The sequence below is a fragment of the Heterocephalus glaber genome, unplaced genomic scaffold (assembly GCF_053883595.1).
Source record: "Heterocephalus glaber isolate CG9 unplaced genomic scaffold, H.glaber_assembly_v1.0 deba00001497, whole genome shotgun sequence".
Classification (NCBI taxonomy): domain Eukaryota; kingdom Metazoa; phylum Chordata; class Mammalia; order Rodentia; family Bathyergidae; genus Heterocephalus; species Heterocephalus glaber.
This window is the reverse complement of record NW_028258320.1, coordinates 18,819,129-18,832,704: the sequence shown is the minus strand read 5'-3', so window position 1 is coordinate 18,832,704 and position 13,576 is coordinate 18,819,129. Positions and strand designations below refer to the sequence as shown.

The window sequence follows — 13,576 nt, the reverse complement described above, 5'->3', positions numbered from 1 at the left end:
GCAAGCACAAGGTCCTGAGTTTGATCCCTGGTACCAAAAAAAAAGTTGAATGTCTAAGAGAAATAGTTTATTCGTTTAAAAATTACTGGTAATTCTTAGGCTGAGTGCAATGGTGTGGCATGTGCCTGTAGTCCCAGCTACATGGGACGCTGAAGCAGGAGGATTGTTTGCGCCCAAGAGTTAAAAGCCAGCCTGGACAACATGGTAAAACTGCATGTCAAAACAACACCCCCCCAAGGGCTGGGGATTTAGCTCAGTGATTCCACTGCCTGCTGCGCAACTGCAAGGACCCGAGTTCAATCCCTGGTACCAAAAAAAAAAAACCACACACTCCAAATTTTACATATATATGTATAAATTCTAGGTGAATGTGAAAAGCCTATATTAACATAAAAGAAATTGCATTGTGAGTATATTAAATCCCACTGAATTGTTATTTATAATTTTATGTACTGTGAACAGAACTTCCGGTTTTAAAATTATGCAATTCTTTTTTTTTTTTTTGGTACGTGCTTGCGCTTGCGCAGCAGGCGGCGAAACCACTGAGCTAAATCCCCGGCCCTATGCAATTCTTTTGAAAAACCACATGGTTTCAAAGACTTTTGGGGGGGGTACTAGAGATCAAACTCAGGATCTTGTGCTTGTCAGGCAGGCACAGCACTGTTGAGCTACATCCTCAGCCTCAAAAACTTGTTGTCTATTTAAAATGATCTAGCCAGGTGTGGTGGTACACACCTTTAATCCCACCACTTGGGAGGCTGAGGCAGGAGGATTGCTGTGAGTTCAAGGCTAGCCTGGACTACATAGCAAAACCCTGTCTCCCCTGCCCCCCCCCAAAAAGGATTAGGGGTGGTGGCACACACCTGTGATCCCAGTACACCGGAGTCTGAGGCAGGAGGATCTCTGTGTGTTTGAGGCCATCCTGGGCTACATAGTTCAAGACCAACCTGAACTACCTAATGAAACCCTGTCTTAAAAAATAAAATGAAAAAAATAAAATGATGTGCTGTACATTTTAAGTAATAAACTGTTCAATTATTGAAACATTCCAATATACACTTCAATATTATTTGCAATAAAATCTAGGCAATCTGCTGGGGATGTAGCTCAATGGTAGAGCCCTTGCCTAGCATGCATGAAGCCCTAGGTTTGATCCCCAGTACCCCCCCACACACAAAAAGAGACTCTAATGTAAAACAAAGTTTCCTGTAAATGCATCTTCCCCCTAAGCAGAAAAGCCCTTTGACTTATGAGAATTCACAGTTCCTTGTATATGAGTCCCTGATTACCTCAAACATTCAGAGCTCTGAAGTGGAGAGCCTGCTATCTGGTGCTTTTGAATTAAATTCCATGGAACCTAGTGACACATGCCCCCAGTAAACCTTTGCTGTAAACATCTGTAGGAAATCTGAGGGTAGACGTGAAGGATATTAAACTTGCTGGACCAGCTGGCTGTTTACCCCTGCTGTGCTAGGTCCCCTGTGGTAAATGAGGTGGGTTTTTGGTTGCTTTCTGGAGAGCTCTAGGGATTGGTAAAACAGCTGCCTTTCACTTTTGAAGCCTGGGTTTGACTAATCCAGGTCACTCTTTTGACCCTGAATTGTGTGAAATGAGGTGACCTCAACCCTGTCCTAAGGAAACATTTTTAACATGGAAATTGGCACTAATTGGTCTCCCTGTTGACAGGTGTGGCTGAGAGGGTCATGATTGAACAAACTAAATTACCTGACCTCAGCTCAGCATGTTGGCTGGAAGACACAGCAGCTACCAGTTCTCTGTTCTTTCAGCAGCATCCAAGATGTAAAACAGCTAGGCTGGATTAGAATGTCCACTATATGCACAATAATACTTTCCATGTGCCTGGCCCTGTTCTTGTCCTATAAAGCTGTCCCTACACAGCTCTATGGGCTCTAGACCAGGGATCTCCAAACCTTTTCTGTAAAAAGCCTGAGAAAAAATAAACCTGAGCATGGTGGTCATACCTGTAATCCCAAAACTGGAGCCCAAAGCAAAAGAATAGAATTTGAGGTCATCCTGTGCTACAACGTGAGTTCAAGACCAAGCTGGACTACTAGCAGGACTCCTATCTTTAAGTCCTGGGCATAGTGCAATAAACCTGTAATCCCAGCACGCTAGGAGGCTGAGGCAGAAGGATATAAATTCCAGCCCAGCCTGGGCAATTTATTGACTTAGCAAGACCCTATCATTAAACAAGTAAAAAACAAAAGTACTGGGGGTGTTTAGCTCATTGTGAAGACTCTGGGATCGATCCCAAGTACCACCAAACAAAACAACATTGAAATTTGAATTTCATAGAATTTTTCACAACAAGTCTTATTCCCTCTACATGTAAAAATGTTAAAACATAAAAATGTGAAAATAATTTTTAGCTTTCAGGCAGTGGTCCAAATTCGGAAAGCATTTTGTAGACCCTTCGTAGACCATAGCTGGCGACCTCTTCTACATGGGACACTTGCTTATCTTCTATGGACATCAGCTGCTTTATCAAATGTGTTTGGACAAAATGGAGAGGGGGACAGAATAGATGAAAAAGTGACTCTTGACTGAGATTTTTTGATTCTATGAGGAGCTAAACTAAATGTCAACCCAAGGAATACTTCATATGCAGTGGAAACATTTACTTGAAGAGAACTAATCTGAGGAACAATGTCTATGTTGGGAGCAATGCCACATAATTCTAGGGAAAAATCATTTGAGTAGGCCTAGTTCTCCAGCCTACAGACCAGCTACGACATTCCAGACATAATTGCATTTTGGCCTCAGGTCACAACTGAGACCTCTGTGATCCAGGATGCTGTAATCTCCAGGACAAGACCACACCTTAGGGAGACCCCAGAGGAACCAAATCTTCATCTGCATAGTTCCTCATTGTTCTTAGATTTCCACTGCCCCCCAGTCTTTTTACACCTTGTTTATCCCAGTGTAAAGTACTGAACTCTGCATTTTTCACTTGTTACATCTGTTTCCCCCTGTACTGAATAAAAAGTGCTGCAAGCTAGGGGTCTTTTATCTTTGCCGCCCAGAGCAGCACTGATCCGACCCAAAGCTCAGCTTCTTCTCAGTCTCATTTTTCTACCTTTCCTGTAATTCGCCGTGTGCTGCCGTGGCTCGCAGGAGACTAGGACTTACTGCAGAGGTTCTGGTAACGTCCCCTTCCCCTGTTCCCTACAAGTCAAAACTATGATAGACGCACACATAAATCCAACCCTGATTCTTAAAAGGTGAGCCAAGCACAGTAGTGTATGCTTGTAATCCAAATCCAACATTCTGAAAGGTGAGATAGGAAGGTCGAAGATTTGAGCCCAAACGGCAACTCAGCAAAACCTTGTTTCAAAAAATGAAAAGGACGGGTGGTTTAGCTCAGTGCAAAGGCCCTCAGTTTAATCCCCAGTACTGCACGCGTGCGTGTGCACACACACACACACACACACACAAATACATGAAGGTCAAGATGTAGGGAACAGGGAAAGGGGACGTTACTAGAACCTCTGCAGTAAGTCCTAGTCTCCTTCGAGCCACAGAACCACAAGGCGAATTAATTTATTATACAGGAAAGTTAGAAAAAATGAGACTTTGAGAAGAAGCTGAGTTTTGAGCCTGATCAGTGCTGCTCTGGGCTGCAAAGACAAAAGCCCCAAAATTGCTGTACCTTTTATTCAGTACTTCCAGAGAAACAAATGTAGCAGATGACTGGGGAGCTGCAGAATTCCTAGATCAATGAGGAACTATGCAGATGAAGATTTTGTTCCTCCCAGGATGTCTTCAGCTGGTATAATCTTGTTCTGGACCATCACAGCATCATTGGATCATTGAGGTCTCAGTTGTGACCACAGGCAGAAATGGAATTATGTCTCAAGATGCCATAGCTTGCCTGTAGGCAGGAGAACTAGGCCTAATCAAATCATTTTTCCCCAAAATTATGTAGACCTGTTCTCAACATCAAGGTATTTAGGAGCATATTAGTTTCTTCATAAGTTTGTATCTTACATTCCTTTCATTTCCCTTTTTATTCTTTTTTTTTTTTTTTTTTTTTGGTACCGGGGATCGAACTTGGGACCTTGCGCTTGTGAGGCAGGCATCAGAACCACTGAGCTAAATCCCTGGCCCACCCCTTTTATTCTTAATATCAAATATCCATTGTTGGGCTGGGAATTTAGCTCAGTGGTGCCAACGCCTGCCTTGTAAGCCCAAGATCCTGAGTTCCATCCCCAGTACTTGGGTGAAAAAATACCATGTTTGGGCCAGGGATTTAGCTCAGTGGTTCCACCTCCTGCCTCACAATGGCAAGGTCCCAAATTCGATGATCAGTACCAAAAAAAAAAAAAAAAAAAAAGTTATGTTTACATTTGTCTATCTCATAAATTTACAGTCTTCAAAGCCAGGGATGGTGGTACACTCCTGTAATCCCAGCACTCAGGAGGCTGAGGTGGGAGGATCACTATGGGTTCAAGGCCAGCTTGAACTGCATAGCCAGACCATGTTGCAAAAAAAAAAAAAAAAAAAAAAATTACAGTAAGTCCACCCTTTCTATTGTATTGACATGCCTCTGTGTGTGCGTGCACATGTGTGTTTCTAGGGATGAAACCCAATACCTTCTCACTTCTCTCCTTTTTGAGACAGGGTCTCATTAAGTTACTAAATGGCCCAGTCTTGGCTCAAACTTTTGATCCTCCTGCCTCAGCCTCCCAGACTCTGGGATTAAAGTCGTGAACCACTGTGTATACTATTATATCTCTTAAATTACTTTTTTTTTTTTTTTTTTGGTGCCAGGGAACAAATGGAGATCAAACTCAGGAGCTTGCACTTGCCAGGCAGGCAAAATCCCCTGAGCTAAATCCCCTGCCCTTAAATCACTTTTAATTTATAGGTTCCCCAATATTCTCCCCATTTTTGCTTTTCTTATCTGAATTTATTGGAGGGTATCTATTTTGAAAACTATAGGCATGTGCCACCACACCTGCTCCCTTTTTACCTAAGAAGTACCAAGAATATGCAGGTTCAGTGTGTTCATCCCTATTGTGTTACCGTACTTCTGTAAAGCCTTTTACATTTTAGCTCCTCTGTTGAATCAAGTCTGTTTGGTCACAATTTTGTCTTTTACCATTTTGTTTAGGAAGATGTTTTCTTGATTTGGGGTAGTATTATGGAGGTGTTCTAGAGAATATAGAGATGAGTCAGGGCCCTGCTATTAGGAAGCTTAAAGAAAGGCATAGTGCGGGCTGGGGATGTAGCTTAGTGGTGCCGTGCCTGTCTCGAAAGTGCAAGGTCCTGAGTTCGATCCCCCATACCAGAAAAAAAAAAAAGAAACGGGGCATAGCGGCACACACCTGTTGTCCCAGTTAATAGGGAGACTGAGGCAGGAGGACTGTAAGGTTGAGGCCAGACTGGGCAATTCAACCACACCCAGTCTCAAAATGAAATAAAGGGCTGAGGATGTAGCTCACCACTTCCTGGGTTCAATCTCCAGTATTAGTAATAAATTCAGGGTGCAGGGAGAAGGTGCCTTAGCATCTTTTCTCCCCTTTCCCTGTAACAGAGAACTGAAACTTCAGACCAAGAAGCAGAGGGTTCTCGGCAAACAGTTCCTTTGAACTGGGCACTTGGCATGGGACCAACTTATTTTTCGTGAGATTTGCATGTAAATGGGATGTGAAATTTTAAAAAAAAAAAGGGATGTGAGGTGCAGCTTTACACCCTCTGCTGAGGTAACACTGGATGAAAGTGTGGTTTGTCCTTTAAAATCCTGAGATTAAGGGTTGGGGATTTAGGTTGGTGCTTTCTCCGCCTGTTTTGAAAGCTCAAGAACCTGAGTTTGACACCCGCCCCCAACCCGTACCAAAAAACAAAACGGGCGGGGGATTTAGCTCACTGGTTTTGCCGCCTGTTGTGCAAGGCAAGGACCCGAGTTAGATCCCCGGTGCCAAAACAAAACAAAACCAAAAACAACCCTGAGACTGCCTTAGGCCTCCATACACTCATACTTCCCCACCGTGTGCACCGTGTGTGTGTATGTGTGTTTGTGTAAAAGACTAGTCTGATTTTTTTTTTGGCTCCAGAGCTCTTGCTTGAACTTTTTTGGAGGCGGGGTGTAATGGGGAATTGAACTCAGAACCTTGTGCTTGCCAGGCAGGCATGGTGCCACTGAACTAAATTTTCTGAGCACTTGCACACTTGATTGGCTGGTCCTCTGGCTTTCCTTCAGGAAGTCATATTTTCAAGCTGAGACCTGCCCTCTCACACTGAGATTTAATGGGGTGATGGAATGGTGGCGTCGCCTCATTTCCCTTAGAAAGCTTATTGGCTTTGATGGCTCCAAGTGCAGTAAAACAGTTTCGTTGTTTCATTAGGGTTTCACCATGTAGTTCAGGCTGGCCTTGAACTATGTAGCCTAGGCTGGCCTTGAACTTGCACTGATCCTCCTGCCTCCACCTCCAGAGTTCTGTGTTAACAGGGTCGCTCACTACACTCCACCCAGCTGCCTTTTCTGTACTTGTTCTTGCTGGAGTGGCAGTCAAGCCCCACCCTTCCCTCATTCCTGTGGTCTCTCTAACCATCCCCACGCCTCCCCATGTATGTGTGTATGTATGTATGGGTGTATGTGTGCATTTATGAGGTACTGGGGATTGAACCCACAGCCTTTGCACTGAGCGACATCTCCAGCCTGGTTTTTTGTTTTTTTCAGTTTTAATTTTGAGACAAGATCTCAGTCATTAGAGTTGCCCAGGCTGGGCCAGAACATGTGATGCTCCTGCTTCAGCCTCCCAGAGTTCTGGGATTCTGACAGGTGTGTGCCACCATGACTGGCTCCATAACCCACCGAATAGTCTTCCTTACCATTTTAAAGTGTCATGAATAATTTTTTCTTAACATCCCCTACCCCTCACCTCCTTTTCTCTGCACTTGGAGTCAACAAACGCAGCTGCTTGGCAAAGCCTCACTTCCTCTCAATGGCAAACAAGAACCTCTAGGTTTGCCTGTTTGGTTTCTGGTAAAGAAAAGCAGGATGCCGTGGAAGAGCATAATAAAGAGAAACCAGACTGGAAGTGCTTTCTAAACAGCCTTAAGTGGCAAGGCTTGATTTTGTGAGTTAAGGGAAGGGAAGCACAGCCTGTGAACTTTTGAGGTAGTTAATCCACGCATCATCCTCACTCTAACACGTGCTGTAACCAGATGTCCAGGTGAAGAGGCTGTTTCTTGAGGATTTGCCTTGGCCACTGACTGTTGGATGACCCGGTGACTCACCCTCTAAGCTGGATGTGCTCTTGTGTGAGGTGACAGCAGCTGATGAGAAGGCCACACAAACAGAGCTACTCCGCATCAAGTACTAATTAACTGGGGGATTGGATTCCAGGTGAGTGAAACTATGCTCCAGACACTGGGTTAGGTGTTGGGATGACTCAGGCGGGAGCCTGACCCTCAAGGAATCTCAGGTTGCCTGATTAGACAGGTAACTAAATATTACAGCCCTTAACACACAAGTGTTAGGGAAGTATTAACAATGTGCTTAAGAGCAGATCAGATCTTTCTAGATGTGTCACTGATTTTGTGAGCGGGGGTTTGTGGAAACCTCATGGTAAATAAAGGGCAAAATTTTTTCTAGGCAGAAGAAACAGTGTGAGCAGCCACGCATGGTACATACTTGTAATCCCAGCACTCTGGAAAGCTGAGGCAGGTGGATCACAAACTCAAGGCCAGCCTGGCCAGCATAGTGACTTAGACTTGTCTCAAAGAATTAACAAAAACCTATTAAATTGGGCTTGTCAGAGAGGTGCCTGATATACTGGGTGGTTTAGGTCCCATTTCTTTTTTTCTTTTGGTACTGGGGATCTAACTCGGGTCCCTGTGCTTGCGCAGCAGGCAGCGGCACCACTGAGCTAAATCCCCGGCCCCTAGGTCCCATTTCTTACTATCCTATGAGTGGGAAATACATAATGCAACTAGATCAACTTTCCTCATCCGTGAAAAGATAGGGATAATAATATTCGAATATCCCTTATCCAGAGTGCTTGGGACCAGAAATTATTTGAATTTTGGAATTTTTCAGACTTTATAATATTTGCATAGGCATGATGGGCTCAGAGTTGTGACCCTCCTGCCTCGGCCTCCCCAAATGCTGGGATTTCAGGCTTGCACCACCATGCCTGGCTCCGAGGTCTCTTTTCAAATGCTTTTTCCTCAAGGAGCACTCACGCGGGACCCAATCAGGGTTCCAGCCTCTTCGTTCCTTAGCACCTGGATTGTCGCTCATTGCTCTGAGGCACCTACCAGTCTCCCGCGAGCAGACATCACAGCCTGCCTGTCCTCCGAATCCGCCCGCCCGAGCAACCCAGGGCTGTCTCAGCACTTCGCCGCTCGCCTCACCACTGGGGGGCACTTGTGCAACATTTTCCTCTTCTCTGCTAAAAAATATGGAGCCCCGGATCGAGAGCAAATCCTAGAGTGCCACGGATGAAAGGGTCTCAGGTTATCCTGTAAAATGAGAACTTTAGATAGCTCAGAGGACAGAGAAGCGAATAGCTTGCGTACACTGGTCAGGAGAGGAACGAAGACTCACACCCAGGTCTCCGGGCTCCCCGGCCGGAGCGAACCCCACGACGCCGCCCGGCTGTCTCGAGGTCCTCGCTCACGGAGAGCGACCCCAAAGCCGAGGCGGCGGGGGCGACGCCGGTCCTCCCAGCCCTGGGGACTCCGGGGCGACAGGTCGTCTCTCAGGGGACTGAGGGTCTTCCCCAGGCCTTGGAAAAGACCCTTGCGTCGGAGGCCGGGGCACCGGGAAGCCCGGGATCCTCCTCCCCAGCCCCAGCTCCCGCTCCCGCTCCCTCTGCGCCCGGGAATCGGGGCGTCCCCCCCGGGCCCCGCCCCCCGCCCCCCGCCCCGCCCCCCGCCGCCCGCCGCCCGCCGTCCGCCGCCCGCGCCGCGAGTCCGCCCGTCGTTCCCGCGGGCCGTGCGGGGAGGCTGAGGCTGGGCGCTCCTGCCATGGCCCGGCCAGTGCAACTGGCGCCCGGTTCGCTGGCGCTGGTGCTCGGCCGGCTGGAGGCGCGAGAGGCGGCAGAGGAGCCGGGCGGGCACGCCGTGTTCCGCGCCTTCCGCCGCGCCAACGCGCGCTGCCCCTGGGACCCGCGGCTGGCGCGCGCCGTCTCGCGCCTGGCCTTCCAGGGCTGGCTGCGCCGCGCCGTGCTGCTGGTGCTCGCCCCGTCCGCCTGCCTGCAGGTGCTGCGCGACGCCTGGCGCCGCCGGGCGCTGCGCCCGCCGCGCGGCTTCCGCATCAGGGCGGTGGGTGAGTGCGGGGCGCGGTTGGGAGGACGGAGGCCCCGAGGGAGGACACGGACGGTGCAGCCCGGGGGTGTGCCCGACCGCGGCCGGACTAGCCAGGATGCCTCCCTCCACTCCTCAACTCTTACATCCCGAGAGCTACAGGTTCTTGGCAGAAAGAGAGCCATGTTCTGCGGAGAGAGGCTTTGCCCGGGTTACCAGAGCTGGTCACAAGACTGGGGCTCCTGTCGAAGTTCTATGGGGCGCCTACGATGAACACCCCTAAGGAGATGACCAGCACCTGCCCAGTCATACTGCTGCTTGCTCTGCTTCTCCGCCTCCCCGCCTCCCCGCCTCCCCGCCTCCCCGCCTCCCCGCCTCCCCGCCTCCCCGCCTCCCCGCCTCCCCGCCTCCCCGCCTCCCCGCCTCCCCGCCTCCCCGCCTCCCCGCCTCCCCGCCTCCCTGTCTCCGTTTCCACTTCTCTGTCTGTGAAACTTGGAGTGGGTGCCACACTATGATTTCATAACTTGCTGTACTCCATAGTATGGTGGTCTTGAATCAGGACCTAGGAGAAGGTTGGGGACATTTACGGCCACGAAAAAGAAATAGGTGGTGCTCTTAGCTGAATAGAGATCTCCCCACCTCCCCTATACCTTTTCAGACTATTTTGTTAGAAAACAGACAGCATAACATAGCTTCTGTTGGAGAAACTGAACCGCTGCCCTGGGAGTGCTGACTGATCTCAGGCCACGGTGTCAGGGCCCAGTGATAGCCTCCCTCTGTCTGCATTTCTGTGGGTTGTGGGGGCCAGGTAATGGTGTGTTGTTGACAGTTCACCAGTTGTTCCAGCTCTGTTTGAACTCCTACCGAGGAACCCCTCTATCTTGGCCCATAAAATCTGCCTGCTCCTGAGGAGGAGCAGCAAATAAACATTTGCTTTAGTCCCTGGGGGCAAGGGAATAGGCAGCAGGAGGCACCTGATGCCATGTGTCATCTGTCCAGATGGGGTGGTGTCACCAGTGCCACTGAGCCTTGGCTCCTCACTTACATATCGTTTGTCCCCACCCCACCTCTGTCCCCACTTTTCTTTCCTTAACAGAGGAAAAAGGGAAAAAAGCTCACTGCAAAACCACATAGGCACATTTCATCTCCTTTTATATGCAGGAGTGAGTGAAGAAAGTACGTTTCTGGCTAGAAGAGCAGTAAGCCAAGTAGCCAAGCCAAAATCCTCACAGGGAAGGGGTCTTTCAGACTGGATGAAAAACTCCTTTCAATTCTGTGTCCTGGGTTTCTCTGGTTTGAATTAGCGGTTAGTCTCAGGTTCCCCCACCCCCTTTCAAAGGGTGAAGGCAGAGTGGATTCTGGAGGGGGAATGGGATGCAGCCTGGCTGCAGACCTGGGGTGAAATGTGAGCAGGCTTGTGCTTAGTCACAGGCAGCCTCCATGACACTAACTGGGCCCAGCCAGCATGGGGGAAGTTGGTATAGGGACAGAAAGGTGTGACACATATCCTGTCACAGGAATGTGACACAAGACAGTAACAAGCAAAAAGCATAGTAGATTTATACATTTCTTTATTTTCTGTTGTGCTGGAGATGAACTCAGGCTTTCACACATGCTAGGCAAAGTGCTCGACAACTGAACGACACCCCCTAACTCCCTAAAAGCAAATGAAGGTCCAAAGGCCCAGGGAAAACTTTCCATTTTTATGCTTAATAAAGATGAAGAATGGGCTGGGGATTTAGCTCAGTGGTTCCGCTGTCTGCCTGGCAAGCACAAGGACCCGAGTTCAATCCCTAGTACCAAAAAAAAAAGATGAAGAGTGGCTAGCCATGTAGAAACATGATCAGACAAATCTGTGACCTGATGGCAGTAGACTAAGGCAGGAACCTCAGCAAGGCCTTGCTGTGTGGCTTTCTTCTTGTGTGGAGGGAGGGCAGGATCTCTCATGACCTGCTGTAGTCAGATAGTTCAGAGAATTCCTCCACAGCCAGCTCTTACACAGAAAGGTGGGGGAAGGTCAGAGTAGTATTTCTAGATTTTATGGTGGTCTTTGGGGGAAAGAGGTTGTAGTTCCTATGGCTCACCTTCAGGAAGAGGAGCCCTTAAGTTCTATCTGTGACTGTCTTGGGGAGAAGATCAGAAAGGGACTTTGCTTCTGAAGTCATCCAGTGTCCTTTTCAAAGTACTCAGCAAGCCAAAGCACCATACTTTGGTGTATTGTCTGGGTTGGTGATGTGTTCGCCACTTTCTGAAAGATGTAGTACATCACCAGGCACCCCTGTCCTGCACTGCCCACTAGGTAATGTGGCCTCATAGCAGGACCTGGATGCAGTGGATGCCATATTGTATGGATGGGCTGTGCAACACGATGGTCCTTCTGGTCATCAAGCCTGACTTAGGTCTCTCTCTTTTTTTTTTTTTTTTTTTGGTACCGGGGATTGAACTTGGGACCTTGCGCTTATGAGGCAGGCGGTGGCACCACTGAGCTAAATCCCCAGCCCTGACTTAGGCCTCTTGGCACGAATGTCTGAGGTTTTTGAGTTCTTACAAGAATTTGGACATCTACATCAACTGGAAAGCACAATGACCCGAGTTCAATCCCCGGTACAAAAACCAAAAAAAAAAAACAACCCTCAAACATACATCCACTGGAGACTGGATAAAGAAGATGTGGGGTTTTTTAATAAAATGGAGTACTACTCAGCCATAAAGAATGAGAAACTAATTTAGCTCAGTGCCTCCGCTGCCTGCCTCACAAGCACAAGGTCCCAAGTTTGATCTCCGATACAAAAAAAAAAGAAAGAAACTAGAGACATTTATAGTTAAATGGATGCACATTGAGGCCATACTCAATAGGACAACAAACGTGTAAATACCGAATAGTTTCTCTGGTGTGAGAAACTGAAAGTGTAAATCAGGATGAAAATGTATAATAGATAATGTGAAATAGGAAGAAAAGGTCTGAAGGGGAAGTTGGAGGGGTGAGGAAAAGGAAAGAAGGGAAAGGAAAAAATATGAGAAAAGGAAAAAATGGAAACAAGACTCTGTAAATAGGAATGGAGCGGTTGAAGGGAGGGCAGGGGAATGGGAAAAAAATAAGACGCAAGACATATCATGTAAAGGTACAAATTCCCAGTGATGAATGTCATCATATTGTATGCCTAAAATGTACCAGTAGACTTAATGAATAACTTTTAAAAAAAGAAAAAAAGAATTTGGACATCTAGTTGGGCATGGTGGTGCATACCCATAATACCAGTACTCAGGAGGCTGAGACAGGAGGTTTGCTGCCAGTTTGAGGTTACTTTGGGCTATGTAATCAGTTCAAGGCCAACCTGAACTACATAGGAAGACCCCGTCTCAAAACAGTAAAACAAAACAAAAGACAACAACAACAAAAAGAATTTGGACATCTAGCCAGAATTTAGACCAAACTACCATGAGCACTTTTTCTTTTTATACTAGGTTTGTATGAGGACCTTCCACATGCTGGGCTGGTGCTCTGTTGTGGGGCTGGCTACACCTCCAGTCCTGGTTAGAACTTTTGGAGGAGCAAAATGGGGAAAGATCGGATGTGAGGGTGATGACAAGTGAGGAGTGCCTGGAGGGGGTGCTCTGGTTTTGAATAGGATTGCTAATTACCATCAGACCTGGGGTCCTAGGGTAAGAGCAATAAAGAAGGCAGGGCAGCTTGGTTGGGCAGCTCTTAGGCCACGGTAGGGTCCTGGAGGGTGGTGAAGGCAGGACCCCAGAGGGAGCAGATGGTCCAATCTGCTTGCTCTCCAGATTGGTAACATGGCATCCAAAAGGCCAAAGGGTGCCAGGAAGGCAAGAGAAGAGCTGCTGTGCATTGACCCCGCTTCTTGCTTCATGCTCATTGTTACTTTGTGGGAAAGCACAAAATGCTAGAAAAAGGGCACAAAGGATCTCTTTGGTCTCTTTGCTACTGATATGTATGTATAGATTTTTAAGGCTCATGCATTCCTGCATAAAAGCATTTGGGCACAGAGTGTTGGTGCTGGCTGCTCAGACGGAAAATACAGGGAGAGGAAGAGGGAGGCCAGCTTCATTAGCCCAGCTGCAGCCGTGGGTTCTTCCCCTGGGGTTCTGGACTTGGGACTCATGGGCCTCTCAAGACCCGAGGATGAGCATCCTGGCCAAGCAGACGTGAGTGACTCGAGTCCTGGGTGCAGACCTGGAGGTATGAGGTGTGATTGAAAATGAATGGTGTTTAAATAAAATAATTTATTACAGCAAAAGGCACATTGCCATTAATTCCATCCAAAGGCCTTCCCTTTAC

General features: G+C 47.8%; 1 protein-coding gene across 1 annotated transcript in view; it reads left to right on the top strand.

The window, feature by feature from the left end:
- Positions 1-8,928: 8,928 nt before the first annotated feature.
- Stox1 (storkhead box 1) overlaps positions 8,929-13,576 on the top strand; it is a 57,913-nt gene continuing 53,265 nt past the window's right edge. The window contains exon 1 of the mRNA XM_087184784.1: positions 8,929-9,298. Within this exon, the coding sequence (XP_087040910.1) occupies positions 8,998-9,298 (301 nt within the window). The 5' untranslated portion in view covers positions 8,929-8,997. The remainder of the gene's footprint in view (positions 9,299-13,576) is intronic.